This window comes from Cornus florida, unplaced genomic scaffold, assembly GCF_030987335.1.
Source record: "Cornus florida cultivar Cherokee Brave unplaced genomic scaffold, ASM3098733v1 CherokeeBrave_3.0.0_Hap2_Chr11, whole genome shotgun sequence".
NCBI lineage: Eukaryota > Viridiplantae > Streptophyta > Magnoliopsida > Cornales > Cornaceae > Cornus > Cornus florida.
The window spans coordinates 111,777,899-111,803,211 of NW_026775581.1; the positions used below are offsets into that span (position 1 = coordinate 111,777,899).

Sequence of the window (25,313 nt, forward strand, 5' to 3'; positions counted from 1 at the left end):
ATGGGTTAAAAAAATACTCTTAAAAATTTGTTCACCCCGAATGAAACAGTGAATTTGCAAAGCGTCCAATATACTCAATTCTCCCCATATATAAATATTTGTTTTTTATCGGCGCGATTATTATTATTATTTTTTTTAGCACTATCTGTGTGATTTTATTATCATTTGGATATTATTACTACTGAAATGGGCAAGTACAACCTATAAATATCTTCTGGAAAACGAAAAAAAAAAAAAAAAAAAAAACTATAAATATCGAGCTAAAACAGAGAAAGACAAGATTATCCTCGTGCCATCATCGCCTCCATAACTGATAAGGACCGTAACCCATTGACGTCTTCTGTAAAAGACAAATCCATCTGACAACCCAATACTGTTCCAACACGTTGCCCCTCTCTCTCTCTCTCTGCCCTGTTCACGCAAAACCCATTTGCAGAGAACCTCAAGAATCTCGAGACCATCACATTTTTAAGTTCTCAGAAGCCACTGTCCACTTGAATTTTCAAACGGGGCCGGAATTGGGCAGACTGATTTCTCAAGGTTTTTTCTCTGAGAATCTTTACCTTCACACAACACATATACACGTCTCTGTATGCATATATATGTATCAGTTTCATGGTGATTTCTGCAATCCCATTTGGTGCATGTGCGAATTCAGTATCTTGGTTACTTTTATTTGATTTTGTTGTTAATGTAAGTTTTAACACTTGGGATCATTCAATGGGTGATTTATTTTTCTTTTTCTATCTTGAATTTTTAGCTGGTTGTGTGTGAAATTTTATTTTGTAACTGTGTAGTTGGATTCGTTTTCTGGGCATTTGCTGTTTGGGTTTGTTATTTGGTCTGAGTTTGTACGTTTTCATTTTGGTTTCATTTATTCCATACATGTAACTGATCAGTTGCAGAGTTCTTGTGATTGAAACTTTAGTTTGATATTTTTTTCTCCTGTTATCTCAGTTGGTTGTTCCAGTTGTGTGCAGTTTTTGTTCTTGATTTATTTATTTTTTCTTATTTCTTGTCGTTATAATTACTCCTATGCATTTGATGTGGCTAATTTTTATTACGTTGGTTATGGATATTTCATACACTTAATCATGACTGTGAAAATGCTCTTATGGGTTTAATTTTTTTGGGAAACTCACAAATTTACTAGGAGAAAGACTACTTGGGAATTTATTTTAGTTATTATTGTACAGAAGTTGGAGTGTAAACTTATGTTCTAGTTCTTCATACCTTTATGCTCAACTTTGTACAAGAAATTAAAAATTGGAAAGAAGGAAGAGAGGAGGGGTGGAGAAAGTGTCCTTAGGGTAAGAAATAAGGATGACTTTTCCCTCATTTTGTTTGGTTGAGAAGAAAGGAAGAAAGAATATTACATTTTAAATGAATGGTACTGTTTCAAGAGCAAATAGCAAAAATGTATTTAAAAAAAAGGAGTGTGTGGTAATTCTTTTCCCCTCCTTTCCTCCCACTTTTAGAAGGAGCAAATATTGTATGTTTGGAAGGTGGGGCCTGCCCACCTATCTCCTTCCCTTTTGGGTTCTTTCCTCCCAAATAATGGAAAGTCTATCCATTCCTCCCTCTTTGTTATCCCTCTTTTCTTCTACTGAAAATATTGTTAAGTTCCCCTATATTACTAAGGGTCTGTTGGAGTCTCTTTTGCCTATTTACATTGGACATTTCATTGTGATGTAGATATCTATCTTCTTATATGGAGCTCAATTAGTAAAAATTGAGATTTCTTACAACATTTCATCATTTTTAGGTTTTGCTTGAAATAATAATAGTAAAAATATTATGATTTCAAACTGTGATGCTGATACGACTCCTATAGTTCAAAATATTTCCACTCAAAATGAAAAAAAAAAAAAAAGTTTAATGCTCAGCAAAAGGTGAATGGGGCTATTCAAATTGAAGGAGGCGTCTGAACAGAAAATGAGAGAGAAGAAGCTTTTGAATCATGAATTTTATGTTCTTTTGGCATTCAAAATAATACAGAAGTCATTAATAAAGTCAAATAGTTCTTATTAGGCTTACTGTTTTGATTTTTCTTTCATCAATCTCTTCCATATATTGAAGGACCATAAATTTGAAATAAAATTTTATTCCCTCTAATGCTAAACTCTTAAGAATATGGAAAACTAAAAGGAATGGAAGGTATGAGGTATGCTGAATGCATAATATTCGTTTGAGTAGGAAGGAAGGAAATAGATGTTACTTCTTTTATTATAACATGCTGACAAATTAAGGGAAAGGGGTTGGCTGAGGCTTGGAGAGAAGGAACACATTCTTTACTAGCCTACTTTTGGGTAGAAAAACTATGATAGGCCCAGAGCATTGGTGCTTTTCTCCTCCTCTTACCTCCCAGTTTCATCCACCTTCTCTTCCTACCTATGTTGGAAACTCTTCTCATCCCTCCGCTTTCCCTCCTTCCTTTCCTTTCACCTTCCTTCCTACCAAACGGGCCATAATAGAGCATTAGGATTCGATCTTTACAATGGTAGACTTGTCTTTTGTTGCTCCACCCGAACTATTCCAATGAAGGGGAGTTTGGATTTCTTTAGATTGATTGCATTTTTTTTACCATGGCGAAAATTTAGGTTTGCATGTGTGCTTGTTATATGCCCAAGGTTTTAAGAATTAGAGGATACAGATGGGCATTACCGTTAAAGAATGTTCCTGTACTAGGCTGTGCTTTTCCCACGACATTGATGGTATATATATTGTATTATAATGGATCATCCTTCTCCCAGTTTTGGCAATACCAGGCAAGTACCAATATTTAAATAATTAAACCTAGAAGTAAATGCTTGATTTTTTGCTATTACTAAAGTGATTTATGATTGCAAGTGCAGCTAATCAAGTGATTTATGGCAAGTGGCTAGTCTGTCAAAATATTACGCTCAGATTTTTTGCCATTAATTCTAGCTCACAGAATAATGGTCAATCAATGATTCACTGCGAGTACTTAAGTTGTGAATTAGTGTGTACAAAACTGTGAATTAGCTGCCTCCGTGGTGGTGGCCACAGTAACACATTGTTTTGCAGGGTGAGTTCTAAGTAGGCATATCAGAATGATTGAGATAGGAGGGGTTCTGAAGAGAATTCAAAACGAGACTTCTGACTCCCACATTAGATTCAAGCCTGCTTATAGGCAAGTTCACATGTTTTTTCTGCGGATACTGAAACAATTCTACAATTATTTTCTTTGATTTCACCATTTCTATTATAACTCATAAGAGAGACAAGACTTCTGTTGAAAGGATACTAAAATTGGTAGACCCCCTTTGCAGCTAAGCCTTCCCTCGGTAGGGCTGCAAATGAGCCCAGCTGAGCCGATCTTTGAGTTGTTCGGGCTCGGCTCGCCAAAGTTAGAAACGTGTTCGGGCCCGGCTCGTGTTTGGCCGTGCTCAGCTTGATATTGTTTTGGGCAAGCTTGGGCGTGACTCGAGTTGGCATCTATACTCAACGAACTGAATGCCATTTTCACCAATGCAAGGAACTGCTGTCTCTGTTGCCAATTTCCAAAATCATCCACTGATCTTCATCCTCAGACAAGCCTATCGCGTGCTCATGATTTCTTAGACTGTAACAATTTTGAGAAATTTCAGAGAATGGAGAGAGAGAGAGAGAGAGAGAGAGAGAGAGAGAGAGAAGGACAATAATTTAACATACTCGAGTGCTTCATTTAAACCCCCTGCAGCCATCTCCGTGAGGTAAGCTCAATATTATGGCAATGGCATTGAGGGAAGGACAAGCATAGCAGCACTCCTGTAATTTGAATTGATGTATTAATTGTTGTTGAACTCTCACCTGGTTAATAGGTAGGCCATTTGTTGTTTAATACATGCTGCTACTTGTCAACCTATCTTGCTAGATGACCTCATACCATCATGCCACGTGTCATGCTAGTTTGACTACTGCATTTCACGGGGTTGACTATGATAGTTTGACACAATTAGTAGATTTATACATATGTAATTATATCTGGTTTCCATGTCTGTAATCCACCATCCTGGATAACTATGTATTTTATCTCCTTCCTCCTCTTCAACAGAGCTAGTGAATACGGTATTTGATGAATGAAGAGACACAATACTAGACTTTTTTTTAGATTTTGTTTAATTAGATAACTTAAATGGAACTTGGGAAATTCGTTTCAAATGTGAATTTTCTTTTATATACTAAATTACAATTTGATTTTGAATGCTAACTTGTAATTGGATTAAATGACATTGAAGCTTTGTTGATTTTACTCCTGAAAAGTACAATGACACAGGCATTGCTATGGAGACAAATATTTGTTAAACTCTCTAACTTTCCAAATTAGAGCAACAATGTGAAAAATAGTGGCGTCTACACCCTAATACTGACAATTACTTTCATGTGTACAATTCCTAATAATCGCGAACCATCTGATCCTTAGGAGTCTGTTTTTTCCTGGAATTGTAAGAACTTAGACAGTTTATCAAAAACCTCCCATCAATTTTACAGTTATGCTGGTTGTCTTTGGTTCATGTGGATGGGGCCTATCATTCATTTTGTGGATGTTACATATGACATCCATCCTTTGCATTTTTCTTAGCCCAAAAGCCACATCAAAATTTGGTTAATTGAAATAGTACATAATTATTTTTCCCTTGAAGCTATCAACACTTGCTAAAAGAATATTTGCAACACATTCTCTGAAAAGTATGTCTGGAGTACTGCTATTTTATTACTGTTTTTGCTACAAATATTTTAACATTTGAGTATATTGCAAATGTACCTTTTTGGCAGCTTTGGGGAATATCATATTTCCAGCTTTATGGCTTTGGATACATCTTCTGTTGCTGATTCACCTAGGCGACGATCTGGCCTACTACGAGATCAAGTCCAATTGGTTAAAAGAAAGGACTCTGATCGTTATGAGATTGTCCCGATCCAAGGTTTTCTGTCATTTGAGAAGGGTTTCTTTATAGTAATCCGTGCATGCCAGTTGTTGTCTCAAAAGAATGATGGGATAATTTTAGTAGGAGTGGCGGGTCCCTCGGGGGCAGGGAAGACTGTGTTTACTGAGAAGGTGCTCAACTTCATGCCCAGCATTGCTGTTATAAATATGGACAATTACAATGATTCCAGTCGTATTATTGATGGGAACTTTGATGGTAAATTTTCTATTTTTTTATTTTTTTATTTTTTTCCTTCTATTTTTTGGTTCTTGTTAAGATCCTCTTTCAGATAAGTAGATTGGTTGGCGCGCGCGCGCACATACACACATATAATTGAAATGGTATTTTCTTAAGCTTTTCTCTATTCAGGAGAAATTTCTTCCTTATAATTCATCTGGAATACAAACATGACTTGATAATATCCGTGGACTTTCCACATGTTACTTTTTAAAAATTGATTGAATATAAAGCAAAGTGTATGGGCAACAACTGCTTTTGTTTCTTACAAGAAGTTGCATAGCTGCATTTACAGTAGTATAGTTAATTCAACCAATTATTATAAAATGTATAGTTCAAGAATATGTAAATTCTATCAATAAGGTTACTACTTTTCATAACCAAATGGGTAAATTTGAATTTGATCCCTTTACACATGTGACTGAGTATTTAATCCACAAGGAATCTTTTTGCAACCATAATGTAATCCTTTTAAAAGTATTTTAAAAAGCATTCTAAGTGTGTTATTTCAGCTCCACATTTTCCCTGCTAATCAAACTTCGTTTTATTAGAGCACCAAGTTTGATTGTTTTGTTATGGCAAAATAGTTGGTTATTGGAATCAAAGGACAAATCAAAAGAGGAGTTTATTTAAATTAGGCTTTTCTTTAAGAACATTTGCTTATTATAACTTAGGTGATGAATAGCTTCGCAGTTGGGGAGTGAATCTTTGAGTTTTAGGTTGACGATTACTTGGGCAAAGGTCCTTTCAGATTCCAATTTTTGTCCAATGCTTTTTAGATAATCAACCTTTGTGAATTCAAGAGGTCCCTTAAGTAATCTACAGATGGTGATTGTTCTTAAAACAATTGGACAATAATTGGAATTGTAGTTGAATCAAACCCCAATCATTCACCAAAAGCGAACATTATATCCTTTTTAAGTCATTTGTCCAAAATTTTCAGGGCAACAATTGCGTAGTATGTGTGTCTCCACCCACCCACCCACCCTCACACACACACACACCCACAAAAGAAAGAAAAAGAAAAAGAAAGATGTATGTCAAAGCCATGTCATTGTTGCATGCTTCAAGAAATTTATACATGAATGAAATCTCTCAGAATATATGGAAAGATTTCATCAAGGTGCTGCTAATTATTTGTTAGCAATGGAGGAGAAGCATGCAGACATGATGATTGATTAAAAAGTTTGATACTTTGCTGCTTGGGTTGACAGTTGTCTCATATTTTATCATTTTCAGGTTTCCTATTTTAGAGTTATTTTTTCAGGTGGAAATCTAATTTTTGGGTTTTCTTTGGGGAAATGATTTTTTATATTCCTTGTTTACTAAGGAATTTTGTCAGGGCTTTATAAAATGGAGGTTAAGTGTGGGGTTTCTGGTGAGACAAAGATTTGAAAGTTACTGTGACAGTGGAGAAAGTTTGGGTTTTTATATTCTTAGGGTTTTTAGTTTCTATACTTGGTGGATTCTTCTTTGTAGTGTTTATATTTTTAGATTATAATGAATTAATTTATTATATTTGGCTGTGGAAGTATCCCCATTGGTAGGTTAACCACATTCACTCTTTGTGTTTGTCTTTTGCTCTTATTGTTTATTTTCTTTACTTCACTTTTCCCCTATCAATACCATCCAAAATAATTACTAAGCTTCCAGCAGTGCTCAATAACAGTATTGAAGTTTTGATCAAAATTTAACAATTGTTGTTAGAGCTTCCAAAGCATCCATCAACCTGTTGCTGGTCTATTTTAGCTGGGCTGGTTTGTTCCTGAAGATGAGATACAGTGGTGTTCAAGATCAATAACAGTCCCAAAGAATTTAGTAACTTTAAAAATGGAAATCCAATGATGGTAGCAATCTGAAGTAATGTCAAATATATAAAAACCACCAGCTGGATGAAGTCTTAATGCTAACCTAGAGGAATTATTGTTCAGTACGAGACATGCATGAACAAGATTGGGTGTGAAATGAGTTGAGAGAGCCTTTAAACAGATTAGACGGACTAGAAACCTTAGCAAAGTATTGTAATAAAAGGATGATGGAACCAAGGCTGGTGAGGGTAGAAGTTGAAAGAATTGAGGGTGGAAAAGTTTGAATGAGATAGGTAAGAAAGGAAGAAGAGAGGAAACTTACTTGGAAGGAGGGCATGCAGCAGATTTCCAAGTGTATTGAGCACACAAAGGTGTGCAGCAGATACACTGAACCACACCAACGTTCTCCAGTGCAAGCCACCGGGGAGGAAGATGACAGTTGAAGGGAGAGTTAGAAAGAGCAGGAGTTAAAGGAAGAAAGGGAAGGAATCGTGTGCAGCAGCGTCATTTCTCACAAAATGATGTCTAAAATCTCACCATCAGGGTCAATGCATAATTTATGGAGGATATGAACCAGAACCACAATATAAGCATATTAGCCTAAGAATAAGATTCAACCCTTATATTTCTTAAATCTATAGTGTCTTGAACCTCAGCTAGAGTTGTCTATACTTAGGTAGTCATGCGCTGAGCATGTGACCACTTAGTAACAATGCGAACACCCCTCGTATCATAAGGTAAAGATCATTACCAAGTGTGGTCCTTCCCATTAAACAAGGGTGCTACGAGGGACAGACTGGATACAGGCCTAACCTTTTGTCATTATATGGAAAATACCATTGAATAAAATTGGCAAACAAGATGTAAATCGAAAATAACGTACAACCAGAAAATAAAATAATAAACAAAAAGACAAAATCCTAAGCTAATTCACTAAGTAGAAATTGCCAATGACTTGCACTCTCATGTACATTGAATTTGTGGCCATAATCTACCTCCTTTCCATGGATGACATCATTTTATTGCATTATTGCTTTTGCCATTCTGTTATTATGTTACATAAGACTTGAAAGTTCAATGAACAATATTCTAGCATACACGCGAGTAATGAAATGCAGATTTGCATGGAAAGGGATGGTGATGATATGGATATTATGCAGTTCTACTTGTTGTACCCTTCTGAAAAATTGTAATGAAGTGTGTTTTGCTATTTCCTGGTTCTCCAGTGACCAGAGATTTTTGAACTCTGCCATCTCAGATGAATGATGAATGATATAAGGAAGCTTCGTAGAACTCTAATAACTTGTTTGTTTTGAAACAGACCCACGCTTGACGGATTATGATACATTGCTCGAGAATATTCGTAGTCTGAAGGAAGGGAATCCGGCTCAAGTTCCTATATACGACTATAAGTCTAGCTCCCGCATAGGGTACAGGTTGGGAATCACTGAAACTTGCTAAGCTGGAATTTATTTATTTTCTTTCTTAGTGAGTGTGTGTGTTCCTTTAATCTTTTTCTTTTTTCTTTTCTTTTGGGAAGAAGAGAGGAGGGGGGGGGGGGGCGGGTGTTATCTGTGGGCTGTTCTCACGAGCTCAATTTTTGCTACCTGTACATGTCGGTGCAATTAACATGACATTTGTTGATGATTAAAATGAATAATAAGCAGTGAATGATCCTTCTATTTCTTTTTGGCAAGTATATTACTTCTATATTAGTTACTCTTTTTGCTTATATGTGGTTTTTCTTTTTGCCAAGTCTACATAGCCTTTACCTTACGTGTGTATTATCTAATTTTTATATGCCCCCCCCCCCCCCCCCCCCCCCACTTTGGATTTATTTTTGAGTTTATTATATTTATCTACTATGCATGTGTACCTAACATAATTTTTTTCCCCAAATGTACCTAACACAATTTGCTTTATGTACATTTTGGGAAAGTTTCTCTTTGTTAAGTGCTGAATACTTATCAACCAATTAGTGAATTTGTTTCAGTCTGACAGTCATTATTCCTTTCCCCCCTTATGAGAGGAAGAACACCCCCATATTTAATAAAAAAAAATTTGCACAAAAGTCGGGGTTTTCAAATCTTCCTTAGAAATAATAGACCATTCTAGGAATGTGTCTTATGCTGTTCATGTCCAAGTATCATGAACTGTTATTTCACTTGTGAGTTAATTTTTTTAGTTCAATGTATATTTATTTTATGTTTTAGCAAAGGGTTCAATTAATCGTCTAGTGCTCATGTCGTCATCAATATCCCCATCATAATCCTTTCATGTCGTCACCATCATCCCCATCATAATCCTTGCCTTTCTCCCAAAAAAATGGGGTCAGCCACATGAATTATCTTTTTCCATTCTACTATATTATATGCCATTTCTCCTCTTATGTTCATTTTTTTAAAGTCATTTTTAATTACTTCATTTCATGTTAGTTTTGGTATGTCTTACCTTTATAAATTTATATGAACTAATTTTCCCTTTTTACTGGTGCATCTACAGGTCTACATTCTATATATCCATACCACCTAAGCTTGCTTTCTTTTATTTTATCACTAATAGACACTACTCCTAATTGAACACTCACACTTTGATTAGCAAATTTATCTCTTCTAGTCACTCCAATCATCCACCTCAACATTCTCAGTCTAGTAGTCATGTATCATAACCAAATATATTATTCTAACAGGACAATTGAAGTACCCAGCTCCCGGATTGTGATTATTGAAGGCATATATGCCTTGAGTGAAAAATTACGGCCTTTCCTTGATCTTCGAGTCTCTGTTACTGGTGGAGTACACTTTGACCTTGTCAAACGGGTTTTAAGGGACATTCAACGTGCTGGACAAGAGCCTGAAGAAATAATCCATCAAATATCTGAAACGGTTTCTTCTCACCTAACATTTTTTACGTTTCATTAAAATTATATTGAATAAGTTGTCTCAATAATTTTCAAGTAGACTTTTGAAGCTTTTAATTTAGTTCTCACGGTCATTCTTTCATGCAGGTATATCCTATGTACAAGGCTTTTATTGAGCCAGATCTACAAACGGCACATATAAAAATTACCAACAAGTTCAATCCATTCTCTGGTTTTCAGAATCCCACGTACATTTTAAAGGTTAACATCTAAATTAATATATACAAGGCTCTATCACAAGTTTTGGTCTGACATTTTGTCTTCTATCTGTATCACTGAATGAGTGCTTTCTGTTACTGTAGTCAACAAGGTCCCTAACTGTAGATCAAATCAAGGCTGTTTTTTCTGAAGAACACAAGGAAACTACAGAGGAAACATATGATATATATCTACTACCACCAGGTGAAGATCCTGAAGCATGCCAATCATATCTAAGGATGAGGAACAGGGATGGCAAATACAATCTCATGTTTGAGGTTCGGCCATTGAAAACTTAAGCTTATTTATCGAGATAGTCTCATTTGGAATTATAGCTTGCTAACCTTGATGAGAATAATAATTTATATATAATTACACACACACTCACACACGCATATATATTTATATATTTCTGCTGGGAATATAGATCTTATGTTCTTTGTGATGTTGATATTATCTTTTCTTTTACTATTGGTTGGTCCATAGAAATACTGCTCATTGGGGTTAACTGAAGATGTTACATAATTATTATGCAAGCGTAAACATCTCACCAATTAAATGCTATCTTACTGTCCTGTAGCAGAAGCAGGTACCTGTGTGCATACTGTAGTGGTGTTAGTTGATGCTACAGCTTAATAAATTTGTTGAATTTCCCAGTTCCTATTTTGTTCTCTTCTCTCCAGACCGTTTCTTTTCTATCAGTCAACCAGTCAGAAAAACTTACATTGCATTCACCATCAATACTTCCATTCAAATGCACTGATGAAAACTTTTATTAACTTCCTGGCTTTGCTTTGTACCATTTCTGATTGAAGAAACTAGATCCATTTACTGGATCGTGGAAGAGTCTACTGTTACATCAAAATAAAGCCTCTTTTTTATCTTTTCTTTTTTGCCCTTTTGATTTTTTATTTAAACGTTGGTCATTATCAAAAGTATTAACCACTAGTTTATATGGCTAGAAATTTGTTTTCATCCCAAACAAACACACACACGCGCACACTCTCTCTCTCTCTCTCTGTCTCTCCTTTTTTCTATTAATTGGGTATTTTTCATGTATTTCATTCAGAATATTTTACAACTTTGACATTCTGCAATGGCAATTGACATTTTCCACTTAGACAATTGACAAAACTTTGGTTCTGCTTCCTAAAGAGATTTACTTTGAAATTTGGACAATACATGGTGTCCATGTAAACATGGAAGGTTTAACACTTGAAAAAGTGGAGCTTGCTGCAGAGCATATCTAGAAAAGCTTAAAAGGTTGTGATGACATCATATAGTTTTTTCCTCATAAACAACTACTTCTCCTAAAAATTTTTAGCTGTTAGACAATAAGCCACTCGATGTTAATCAAGCTGACACACCCTCCCTAACGTGCAACCCCCCTCACAAGTGGAGTGTCGACAGACATGATATAATGGAGCGCAAACAGGCAAATAGGATTGGGGAACAGATGCAAATGGATAGACTGAAAAGCCAATACCTTCAAATGACTTGAAACCAGGATCGACAAAAGTCAAAGCTTTTGTAAATGTTAGATAACAAGTTGCTCCAAAATTTTAAGCTGTTAAGGAATGAGCCAAATATTGTATATCAAACTCATAAACGACCAAAACTATAAAAAAAAAGAGGAGGAAAATTACATTTGCAAATAATCTTATCAAAGGCCTAAAGTGTATACGTTGTTCAGCAGCAGATAAGATTTATTACATGTTCTATGATTCTATCTTCATGGTTTGAGTTTTGCGAAGTAATCTGTTAGACATATGTCTTATAGATGTACATACATGATAATAATTACCTTTAAAAACTATGTTGCTCCTGACTGTTTTACTTGCTGCTTTCAGGAATGGGTTACAGATAGTCCATTTATCATATCACCAAGAATCACTTTTGAAGTTAGTGTCCGCCTTCTTGGTGGCTTGATGGCTTTAGGGTACACAATTGCTGCCATCCTGAAAAGAAGCAGCCATGTCTTCTCTGATGACAGAGTGTGTGTGAAAATTGATTGGTTAGAACAACTAAATCGGAAGTATGTTCAGGTATGATATTGAGGCATTCACTCGTTTGATCGATTTGAAGTCCATTGCACTTAATTTTCTTCTTTGTTAGTGTTAGATCTTGTTAATTATACCTAATAAAGGATTGATGATTATTCCACATCTCCAGATTGATTTCATTAGTTAAATTTATTGGATGCTGCTGACTATGACAAGCAGTGAATCATTCTTTTGTGTACACTGATTAGTGCATGCACAATTATGTGCAAAGCACTTATTTTGAGGAATAGTGAAATACTTTGTTTAAAATCTTACTTCTTTATCCTTTTGTCTAAAACTAACAGTTCTCTTATACTGTTCCAAATATTACTAAATGCCATTCTGGGGCAAACTCGTATAAAATCTTCATTGTTTTTCTTTTGTCTAAAACTATCAATTCTAATTTCAACCTTTCAAAGCTCACAAAGTGACATGATTCTGAACTCCTTTAAGTGAATTATTTTTCAGCGGTGCATAATTGATGGTTGCACTACTTCCAAGATGTTTTACACTGGGTCTCCAATCTATATGGAGATCAGCTACAAGAACTCTGTGTCACTAGTTACTACGCCACTTTTTCTAGTCATTTTTTTCTGTATCCATAAATACTGGTAATTACTCCTTAACAGATTACCTATTGACCTTTTCAATTAAAGCCATTCATTTGGGTCGAGTTGTCCCCTCATAGTGGTGCAATTGGAGGCATTCATTGCACGTGACCAACCATTACAGGAATCTCTCTCTCCTTCATTATATCAATATTGATGCTGTCTTTGAGTTCTAAGGCTGCCTTATTGTTCTTACTAGAGATTCACCCTAATATTATGATCCTCTTGAGACTCCTATGGAGAATTTTGATTCAGAAATCATGACTCTTTTTGTAATATACCATTTATTTATTTATTTTTCTTTCCCGATTTGATTTACGTACATCAATAAAAGATACTCCAGCTGGATCTTTCTACATGCTCTATGTTATGTAAATTCTATGGGCTGTGTTATTTATACCCCTCCTTATTATGGACAAAATATAACAAAGAACACCCGCTCTTCATTATTTCTTGATTTCTGTCCTTATTTTCTTCTTTCTCTACACAGTTCCTTACTGTTTCTCAACTCTTTTTTTTTTTTTTTTTGGGTTGACTACAGTGGGTGTCTACACCCTTTTGGTGGGACTATTCCCCTCCAGACACGCGCCAGGTCCCATTGTCACGTGCTAATTGTAATCAAGGGAAAATATTTGTGAGGTTGGTCTCAAGGAGGAGTATCAAACCCAAGACCTCAGCCTTGTCAAGTTGGGTGCTTGACCTACAATTGCATCCCTTTGGGGTTACTATTTCAAACAAAATAGTAATGGTTACCTATTGACCTTTTCAATTAAAGCCATTCATTTGGGTCGAGTTGTCCCCTCATAGTGGTGCAATTGGAGGCATTCATTGCACGCGACCGACCATTACAGGAATCTCTCTCTCCTTCATGATGTCAATATTGATGCTATGTTTGAGTTCTAAGGCTGCCTTATTGTTCTTACTAGAGATTCACCTTAACATTATGATCCTCTTGAAACTCCAATGGAGAATTTTGATTCAGAAATCATTACTCTTTTTGTAATATACCATTTAATTTTTTTTTTTTTTTTCCTGATTTGATTTACGTACATCAATAGAAGATACTCCAGCTGGATCTTTCTACATGCTTTATGTTATGTAAATTCTATGGGCTGTGTTATTTACACCCCTCTCCTTATTATGGACAAAATATAACAAAGAACATCCGCTCTTCAGTATTTCTTGATTTCTGTCCTTATTTTCTTCTTTCTCTGCACTGTTCCTTACTGTTTCTCAACTCTTTTTTTTTTGGGTTGATTAGAGTGGCTGTCTACACCCTTTTGGTGGGACCATTCCCCTCCAGACATGCGCCAGGTCCCATTGTCATACGCTAATTGTAATCAAGGGAAAATATATGCGAGGTTGGTCTCAAGGAGGAGTATCAAACCCAAGACCTCAGCCTTGTCAAGTTGGGTACTTGACCTACAATTGCATCCCCTTGGGGTTACTATTTCAAACAAAATAGTAATGGTTAACAGTATCATTTGAAAGGAGGGTAACAATCAGTAGTTGATAAATGTAAGGCTCAGACGTCGTGAATACAATCCTGAAATTTGCAGTCTCACACCAAGATATTCCTGGTAAGAGATAGTGCAGTAACTTTAAATTGCACCAAAAATTACATAAGTTGAAGCTGGAAAAATATCATGGCTTATGATCTGATGTAGGATTTGGTCTGGTCTGCAGCTAATGGCAAAAAAGGATTTGTGTAGCCAACCTGCCGCAGTTGGGATCTTGGGCTTTGTTGAATAGCCTATGAAATCCTAGCCTCAAGCAATTTTTTGGGTAAAATTTTATTGCCACTAAGAGCTTTGAAATGGATTCAAGTTATATGGTAGGTCTAAATAAGTCTGATCCACAAATAGAAACAGACTATCTCCCCTATATGTGATAATCAACTTTTGAAGGATGATAGTAGCAATCCATTTCTCTTCTCAATCGATCAGAACAAAACTGGGATAGTTCTCTCTTTCTTTAGAATTTTTTGAATTTCAATGAACTGGTGAGGCTAAACCCACTAGTTACTTAATCCAATTTTCTAAATTCTATTTTTGTGCTTTTTGCTAGGCTTGTTTTCATGGTTTTATCAATAAGAGAACTATTAGAAATTGTCACCAGGAGCTTGGTTCTAGTGCTCTAAATCTGATATCTGATGGGAGACCTGGGAGTTTCAGAAAGCACTGAGACAAGGAAAGTAGGAACCATTTCACATATGTCAGTTGAAATCTGATCTATCACGTTTTATCTTGTGCTGACTCTTCCAATTCTACGGGTTCAGAATCCGCAAAGAGAGAAAAAAGGTGTAGGATTCCTAAGGGATGGACGTTCTGGAACTGCTTTTTAGTCTCCCCACAATAGACTCACTACTGCCAGGATGGCTTCGTCCACGCATCATAGACAGCATGCCCTTTAAGATCGAACTATGAAATCACAAAGAAATCACAAAAGTTCCTTCTCACCTCGACCTTGAAACCATGATAGATGAGACTCTTTGGTGTCTTTTCTTTGAATTGAAATGCTATTCTTGCATTTCTTCATCCCTGGAAGTGTAAAAAGAGCCAGCATGCTCCAATAGAGCTTTCCTAGGCTGATATGTCAAGTTTAAGGGTCTTCTCATAGGTAAAAGTACTACAAATAAGGTATTGTTTTAAGCAAGCCTCAAATGCCTCTCCCGGAGACTGAAAAGTGCATTCTTTAAAAGAATGAAAGTCATCAATCATTCTGAAAATCAACATACACCTTAAGCATATGGCTAGCGAGCTCCTTGAAGGAGACTGCATCCGAACTTAAAGGATTGACCTTTACTTTAACAACTGACTTCTCCATCTTATGTGTATTGAGACTTCTGTAAGTTCTAAAAGGAAATGCACAAAGAAGGTCTGAGTCTTGCTAGAGTATGCGTATTGGTTGATCTATTGAATTGAAGAATCACAAGCCTTTCTTTCGCTCATACCCGGTGCGGAACTTGGAGTCGAGTAGCTCATCTGCTACCATAGAGAAGGAATAAAAGCATTTTGAGTTGAAATCCTTCCTAATAGCAATTTCGCATCCTTCCTTGCCTGTACTTGTCTGGTACAAAAGGATCAGCACTTTTTCTCTGACTCTTATTAGTGAAAATCGTCTGTTAACAAAATGAACGGGGTTGCCAACCAACTTCAACTGCATAATCCCGAATACCGCGGGGTTTCACTCTAGATGAATAAGAATGTTGGAAAGCAGTGCATTTATTAGAATGAGATTTCTGTTCTATGTTCATTCCCTTGCGACCTCCGCTTCGAACGGCCATAGCATAGGTGTTTCATAAAAGAATCAAAAAATCAATAAAGTAAGTAAATAAGTGCTATATAAAAGTTTGGTTTTTCGAAGGAGTAGGAGGCTTCTTAGCCCGCGGATAGCTACATAGCACCCGGGCGCTTTTCGTCTGCTCTCTCTGCAACATCAGTGGAAACATCTTCTACAAGAAAAGGAGACACCATAAGGAAGAAGACAGTCATGAAAACTCTCAAACAAATCATAGTCATGAAAACTCTCAAACAAATCGTAGCAGAGTTTAAAACAGATTTCACATGGCTTCGTTCTCTCTCAACTGATGAGAATCATCCAAATAGAAAGAACTGCTAATTTTCTTTTGAATGTAAGGATGTAGAAAAATGAATGATGCACTTGTTTACAAATACTTCATCACAGAATATTATCATTGAAAGACTCCTCATGAGAATGCTTTCTACTAGATAGCCTCCTCTAGGGGCACCTATTGTAACTTCAATCGTTTGACTCCTTTTGGTCTTCTTAAAGCACGAAAGATTTATCCGCGGGGGGTAAAACAACATATGTTCAAACTCCAAGGGAAGGGTCTTAAGGGTAAAGAATTTCAACCATCAGAGTCGCGATTTTTTTTTTTATTTTGGGGGGGGGGGGGGGGGGGGGTTTAGTAAGGAGGACATTGATTGAGAATCACTTGCCAATAATGAAAATTGCTTTTTTTTTTTTTTTTCACGCATAACAGTGATCTAAATTGGACGTCCCACTGGGGAGCTTGTTTGTGCAAAGAAATGCCTTCGAAAAGGCAGAAAAGTCAAGTCTTGGCTTTATACAAAAGACGGTAGTTTAATTGTGAAGTCCGCGTATCAACTGGCTCTCCGCACTAGTCGGATTGTTAGCTAGTGTGTATCATCTTACGAGTAGTAAGTACATCACCTTTGAGTTGATTGCTCGCTCTTGATTCATCTTGCTTCTTTATATGCCACTAAGCGAAACTTCAGAGTCCATGAAACCAGTTTGACATTGTTTTTTAAAAAAAGACCCGCTATTGACCTTAGTGCTCTAGAGGGCTTGCCTGGCAGTGTAAGAGTACCAATCTTTCTTCGGTATCTCCTCTACTTTCCAAGGGGAAGGTTGAGGGTGCAAGTCTCCACTCTCCATTAGCGGCAATTGTGGGTGTGTGCGCATGTGTTGTATTTACAAAAAGGAAAAAAAGGGAAATGATGACAGAAGAAGTCAACATATGTCCCTAAAGTTAAGTTAAAATGATGGGTCCAATGGGATATCGACTTTTTACTAAGATAGTTTCAACATTTGATATAGAGTGAGCGTTTCTTTAGGGGTAAATGTGTTTGAATCCCTAAAGTTTATTGCATGAGGAACAGTCCTAAACTTCTATAATGTAGATATGAATTGTTAAACTTGTCGATCAACAGTTGGCATCTGTTGATTATACTTAGAACTCAATAATGGCTTAATCCGAATCAGTATGTATTATTTTTGGATATATATTGATAGCAAAAAAATTAGTTGTGCACAAATTTTCTTCTTTTAGAAAGAAAACCTGAGGAGCACTGATGTTATGGTTTGTTTCAAGTTGCTCAAATGGAGTTAAAAACTTAATTGATCAACTTGGTTCAGGTTTTCGCCAAATTAGCTCAAAACTTATGTCACACTCACCGGCGAAATCTCATGCTGTCTCATCTGTTTCAAAAAGATTGTTATCAAAACTGCTTTACCTCTTTACTATCATAATCGTGATCAATAATGCATTACCTCTTTTATGCCATCTGCATGCACACTCGTACACTTTCCCGATGCCTTCCTTTCTGTAAACTATTCCTTTTGACTATTGCCTAGGAACTACCTTACAAAAACCACATGAATGATCTTACAATCACAGTTTGGAAGGGTGAGGCCCATCATTATAATAAATCCATGGACCATAGGTAATTTTTAATATTCTAGCCACGGAGGTCAAGCTAATCAGGCTACTTTTGGACAGCTCATGATCAACCCATTTAGTGTATGAAGTTTTCTCAATGGGTAAATAAATGGAATGCCAGCAAGGATTTCAGTAATATCTGATGAGTTGAGCTCCATCTCACTAAGCTTAGCTCAGTAAGCTTGTTAGATCTTATGGCCTACCATTGACATATTGGTCTTTACTCTTTAAACTTTTTACAGATGGAGAGGTGTTGGTCTACCACACAATAGGTGGTGCATTCTTGCTGTGGTTTCACATGGGCTTCTGGTTCTGTATACAAAAATTAGTTGGATTGATAATAACAGTATTTTTTAATTTTATTATTATTATTATTATTTCTAAGATTGGGTTTTCGTGACCTACTTGTTTTGGGAGGAAGAAATATCCTGAGTTTTGGATAGACATAGTTCTCCTTAGAAGTTCTGTTTTAAAATTATGAGGTCTTTTAGTATTTTTTTCCTTTTCCAACTATCCATTTGGTTTCAATTTCCATTCCGTATTAATAAATCGAACTGCATACCTTTCTGAAAAAAGATCAACATGTTTCAATTGATTTTCATTAGAACTTTACTTTTCTGTGTGGGTTAACAGGGGCTGGACAGTGTCATCTTAAGTTCACTTTCTGGTCAATCTAGTTCGGGAACTTTTGAAGATGTACAAGCATGTCTGTACTTTACTGGCGCTATTATCAGATGCGGTTAGGAGGCCTCTTTTTTTTTTTTTTTTTCCGTCCTGAATTTAGGCCTGTCTTTTGAACTCATTGAATACAGAACTGTGGGGCAGGCTTGTTAAATGGGGGAGGGTTGTGTGTTCTACTAAATGGCCTGCTTTGGTTTAGGAAAGGCTTGGAACAAAGCTGAATGCCAATACCAAGCAACTTAACTTGAATCCAGTTTTACTGTCTTACCTACCAAGAAATATTTCAACCCAATTTTGATGCAGTAAACTAAAACAATGGTATTGTCATTTTGAAACAACATCATTCGAATGTGACTTTCCAAAAGAAAAAAACATCATTTGAATGTGTTGATCAATTATTTTACAAAATATTACTGTTTAAGTGGCAAAATTCTAAAAGAGTTAACATAAATCAGGTCTTTATTTCACCTGGCCAACATGTTAGGTGCATTTATATTCAGGGACATGGTAATGCTAATTATCCCATGCAATTGTGTGTACTATGAATTTGTCAAAAAGAATTTATCGAATCCTCAAATATGCTGGTTCAAACGAAGGCTACACCTCACCTTGCACCTTCTAAAAAATTTGTCCAGCCTGTCCTAGATCAGGGTCAGACAATGGGAAAATTTGTGCTTACAGCAAATGGGGCAAAAACCGCCAGTTGCCATACATATAAATGACTGAAGGATTATAATAAAATTTTCCCCAAGCTTCTCAGGGAATTATCCACCAAAATAGGTCAAGCCATGTCAGAAAAAATTCTTAGAAGATTTTGAACTGAATAAATAAATAGTTCATTATTCTTGTTTGGCATAAAACTTTTCTGGAAAATGTTTCCTGCAATTCTAGGCATATGATTGCGTGTAATATAAATTATAGGAGAAAATTAAAATAGCTTGCAAGACTGGAAAATGACTTTTGGACTCTTTTTAAACAAGTCATTTTCATTATACATTCTTGTGCCTAAATTATCATCACTTACCTATTGAAACTTTCAGTGTTAACTTTCTAGCGAACTCCTCAAAGCTAATTGCTGTTCAACTTTTTGCTTATCTTGATATAAAGGTGCAAGGAAGAGACCGTTTGTATGTCAAATATATTGCAGAGGAGCTGGGCTTGAATGGTTCATTTGTTCCTCGCACTTACATAGAGCAAATTCAACTGGAGAAACTTGTGAATGACGTTATGGTATGATTCTTTTGGCTGGCAATGCGTTTTTGTGGCTTATGTTTTTTCCTGATTGAATCAATCCACAGACACTGCCAGATGATCTAAAATCAAAGCTCAGCATAGACGATGATATGGTTTCAAGCCCTAAAGAAGCACTATCTCGGGCCTCGGCAGATAGAAGGATCAAGTATCTCAACCGGTATTTCTGTTCCCCATCCATGAGTTTTTGGCCTCAATCTTTTGTTTTAAAGCAGAATGAATGATTCATCCAGTGAGTGCTAGTGAAGAATGCAAGCAAAGCTGGATTGCGATGTCATGACTGATGAAGTGTTTAATAATTTTTTGGTTTAATGTCGTTCGGAAATGCATGAATTTTATATCCTTTCAAATTCTTCAAAATGAGTACCAGTTTTTGCTAATTTAGGTGGATCTCTGGTTTGACATAAATCTTTGGAGTTCAATATTGTTATTTGCTGTAATACGTTCATGTTGTTGTTATATTGACCAGTGGTTTATCACACTCATTTTCAACACAACGAGACAAGAACCTTTCCAAGTTGACAAAACTTGCTGTTAATAATAGACGATTTGATGGAAGAGCTCCAGATTCACCAGCAACGATTGCAAACCAGGTGACTTAATCCGTTTATCTGCCTCAAGAAGTTGGTTTATTATGATGGTTATTGTAGTGCTCTTCATAAGACGGTGGGGTTGCCTACTTTTAACTTGAAGCATCTACTTCTCAGATTGTTGTTTTCTTGACTCAGGTTTCCTTCACCGACTCTTTTTTGGATTTTGTAGAAAATATGGACCTCTTAGGATTTTAGTTGTTTTGTTTCAGTTGTGCTCGTGTTTCCTTTGACCACTTTTACTGTTACTTTACCTATCAAAAAGTCCCCAAGGAAAACATAGGGCCACAAGCAAATGTTCTGGACGAGGAAAAGAGTTGTGCTTAAACAAGGGCCAGTGTCTGTCTTTCTCTTTGATTCTGGTCGATGGATCATTGGATTATGGGGTCCCGAGTGAGGTCCCTGACTTGGCTTGACAAAAAAAAAGCCATCATCCACCATGCAGATGATACCATCTTTCAGCATTTTACTTATCAAAAAAAAAAAAAAAATTTTTCAGCATGGTCGCCAAGACAAAGGAAACACGGAACCTTACTTTTTCCATTATGTGGTTACCAACAGACATGAAATGATGAGAAAAGGAGGCAGGAATAAGTTTTCACTAGTATGTAGGAAGTGTCATCACCGCACCACATTACCAACATATTCCACCCCATAATTGCCTCTTAAAATGTGTTTCCTATAAACATCTTTTATTCCCTTCCCTTTTTAGTTTCTTTCCATCATTTGTCAACCGAATAGAGCATCTCTTTTACTTGTCATCTTGTTTTCTTGATTGTTTCAGGGAGTCATTACTCAACTGTCAGAACAAATTTCCACATTGAATGAGAGGATGGACGAGTTTACATCTCGCATTGAAGAACTAAATTCAAAGTTCTCTACCAGAAAAGTTTCTGTTAGCCAGCAAAACTTGGCTTTGCAGGCTGAAGCCTGCAATGGCTCTGCGCCCACTTCACATTTCATGGCCGGCTTAGGCAATGGATCGTTGACCGGTTCTCTATTACCCAATTCCTCATCTTCTTCCCAATTAGCTAAGGAGTCTCAACTGATGGAAGAGGTATGACCACTACTCTCATTTTCATCAATGGCAAGAAAATAGTTAAAAATGTCACTAGTGTTATAATATTTATAATATAACGCAACAGAAGAACTGTGGGGATAAATTATAGAAATGAGAATTATCATAAACTTCTTGAAAAAAAAAAAAAAGTTTTATTAAAAACGGAAGAGAAAAAAAAAATCCTAGATGTATAAAATGTAGTAGTACCTTTGCGCTAGAATTAACCTACCTTCAACTAACAATGTTTCACTTCTGGATTTGGGGATGGAATGTTTATCATGGGTTTTTCTAGCGAAGGACCTATAACGAAGTGGTGAGAAGGAAAAATGTAAAATGACCTTATGAAGTAATGAAACAATAGGGTCAGACTTATCTATGTCAGAAGTAACTGAAGAGCAGAAGCTTTGGTTTTGTATGGTTCAGTTATAAGAATACAGTTTCCAAGAACTTCGAAAACATTAAACAGTTTTAGAGAACTACAAAAGAGGCATTTTTAATGCACTTTTCATTAAACAGTTTTGAGAAAATTGCCAACCAAAATAATTTTCAAATTATTTTTTGTTTTCCAGTTCTCTGAAAACTGAACCAAGAGGCCCAAACTTTCCCTCTTCGCTTGGAAGAACTGCTGCAAACGTAAGAATGAAATCATATTTTCCTGGTTTATATAAAAGAACGGATATATGGACATAAAAGGTGTTCTGTTTTACCTCTAAGGCTCTAACCAAAACATCCTTTTGGGCTCACATTCTTATTTCCTGTTTCTTAATTTATTTATTTTTACTTGTATAGACTTGTATTCAAATACGTGTAAATGGGGATGCAATATGAATTGCAAAAGTGTTTTTATATAAATCAGTTTACCTTTTTCTTTCACTTCTTTAAAATTCTTATGGTAAAACCATCACCCACTCCCAGATCTAGTCCTACCTATTTGTGGGGCTGTGAGCCTATGAAGGAAAGTATGGAGATAAACCTAACCTTTGACATTATGTTGCATATCTTACCGTAGAACTAAAAAGTAAAGAAGAACGTTCTTTCTCACCCCAAGAGAAGTGAATAGTTAAAGGCAGTAATGTTGTCATACATCATTGATCAGAAAAGTAATGATACTAGAGGGGGCTTCAAAGGTCAAATGCTGGGGTTGGTGTGTTCTGTTTGTCTTTTGGCCTGGAAAACTATGACTAGATTTGTTAGTTGGACATTTGGGATTTGTGTGATTGCAATTTCATTTGGGTTGAGTCTTATTTAACTGGACTCATAGATGTGGCTTTTCTTTAAATTTCGTATATTCTCTCGTGTAAGAGTATACTTCTGTTGTGGTTTCCAGAAAGTGGTTTAATTTTTAAGCATATATGTCCAATTATAAACTTAAAACTCTTTTCAATTCCTGTGCATCTTGTTTCTAATCTGTTTGGAAACATTTTCCAATCAGGTGTTGCTTGTCGCAAGGGGACAGCGTCAAATCATGCATCAGTTGGACAGTCTTAGCAATCTTTTGCATGAGTGCTGGGGAGAGAGGTCTCGGCAAGGAAGAACAGACAGGACAAGCAGAACAGCAGATGTTGAATCTATTGGCATTCCTTTAATTGTAACTTTGGCGGTTGGTGGTTTAGGTGTCTTTTTGTTCAGGACTCTGTCATCCCAAAAATGATTCCAATGCTAGAGAATTTTTTGCAGCATGTTGGTATTTGTACATCATCCTGTTGAAGTATTGTTGTCGTCGTCGTTGTCACCGCGGCCACCATCATGCCATCCCTTCTCACTTCAGACACACACAGAGAGATCACACGCCTTGATGTTCTCTCCAGATATAACTTGTAGTTCTCTAATGCCCTTTTGAAGTTTTAAAACTAAACGTTGTAACTTTACGAGTCCTGTAAGTATAAACAAGGAGGGTCACGTACCCGGGAAAAAAAGAAAGTATAAATGAGGAGGGTGTTTCGATAGTTGCCATGTATCACTACTCTTCCTGATGCTATCAATATTGGTGCAGTGAATGACATATGTTAGTGGTCTCAGGTGGTTTGGCATAACACAACCCAAAAAGGTTGTCTTCTGACTGCTAAATTATGTCCAATATCAAATTTAGTAATATATAAATAACCACATGGCATCTCAAACCGAAACAAAGTACATCATTTAGAAAAAAGGCACATATATCTTAGTTTTTGTTGTCCTTCAGAACATAGAGGAAGCAAGTTCGTACACATCTGATACAACTTGGGTATAATCTGCCTTCAGTTTTTCTTGTTCCTCGTGGCCTAATTCCCCCTTGGTAGGCTTGGTTAGCACCAGAACACAGCACGTCGGCCTTTTCGTGGCTCCTGCATTTGCAAGATCCTGAAGAAAGCAGTCCATTATGTTCTCACCGTCAAGATTTACGAGCAATGCACTGAAACATATATTTTACCTAAACTACCATGAGTGAGTGCCTACACCTGAATGCTCGTCGCCAATGCATGATTCACTAGAAAATGAAGCAGATTACTTTGAAGGACACTTCTACGATTAACAGAAACTTCAATTTAAGTTGAATAAATTATAATTATTTTGCTTGAATAGTCAACCACTTAAACAATCTAACAGTCCCCAGACCTTGCTCTCGATGTGGCGTGAGCATGGTGCATTGGGCTAGCCCTATGTTTTTTTTTGGATGTCCAGTACGGCTTTGAAACTATGCAACAGACGGACGGAGATGAATTTGGTCAAAATCTTATCTGTAACTGTAAAGAATGAAAACAAGAGCCCAGCTCATACTCCATTATGAATATGAATCAAGTCCAGGTGTACATTCAAGTCAACAAATGAATAAGCAAGTTTACCCCCTCCTGAAACTCGAAAACTAAGAGCATATGGTGCACGACAATTAATAGAGAAAAAGTTTGAAAAGGAGACAGAGAGAGGGGTGGTATGCGCATAAAGTATAGTACTATTTTTGTGCCTCCCAGAGTCTTCTCTATGCTTTTCACCACAGAGAGAGAAGTGTTTGGATATGATCTATCCCTTTATTTAATATTTTATTTGCTCATTCTATCTCTTCATATTGATATGTTTTGAAACAGCTCTTTTAAAACAATTCTTTTATTCATTAAAATGCTATTTTATTTATATAAAAGAAATTACATCTTATAAATACTAATTCATCTTCAATAATTCTCATCTTTAATAATTGTCTCTCTCAATATTTTTTTAATATTCATTTCCATAGATCTTTTACCTCCATTCTTTCTGTAACGACCCTAAACTAAAACCATTTATACAAAAATTTCGGCATGACCTCCCCTAAAAGTGGTCATTTAACAACCTGTTCCAATACACAAAACAAAAAAATATACTCTAGCATCCCATTCATCACACCTCAACATAGTTCCTCTCATGGTAGAACATCCACACACCAATTAATCTAAATTATCATAATTACAGTCCCAAAATACAAGATTAATATTTAAAGTCCCTGTCTTACAACGTTACATGATACAATTGCATGGAAACATATACCATAATTCCACTAGTTTCATTTACATCAAACAAAAGATAAGTTCGTTCTTTAGTTACAAGGCCATATATACTAACTTAGTTACATTTCCGCAACTACGAATATACATAGAATGGTCAAAATACAAAATAGCAAACAACCTTCTAACAACTTTCAAGTTTGCGGAGGATTGTCATCCGCCGTTTCTTTGCCATGACCTGAAAAAAATAATAAGTATGCAGGGTGAGCTATATGCTCAGTAGGTGACACTTAAGACACACATCTTGTGTCCCTGTGAATCCAAAC

At 36.2% G+C, this 25,313-nt stretch overlaps 1 protein-coding gene across 2 annotated transcripts; it reads left to right on the forward strand.

The window, feature by feature from the left end:
- Positions 1-326: 326 nt before the first annotated feature.
- On the forward strand, positions 327-23,550 carry LOC132287211 (inorganic pyrophosphatase TTM1-like). 2 transcript variants are annotated; one of them, XM_059789750.1, is made up of 12 exons: positions 327-540; positions 4,780-5,147; positions 8,298-8,412; positions 9,666-9,861; positions 9,984-10,097; positions 10,199-10,372; positions 11,945-12,139; positions 19,739-19,861; positions 19,930-20,042; positions 20,352-20,475; positions 21,257-21,529; positions 22,965-23,550. In XM_059789750.1, the coding sequence occupies exons 2-12, from the start codon at positions 4,808-4,810 to the stop codon at positions 23,181-23,183; spliced, it is 1,986 nt and encodes a 661-aa protein (XP_059645733.1). In that variant the 5' UTR covers positions 327-540; positions 4,780-4,807; the 3' UTR covers positions 23,184-23,550. The 2 variants fall into 2 exon arrangements, with proteins under 2 accessions (XP_059645733.1, XP_059645734.1); XM_059789751.1 differs by lacking the exon at positions 327-540 and adding an exon at positions 3,321-3,716.
- The last annotated feature ends 1,763 nt before the right edge of the window (positions 23,551-25,313 follow it).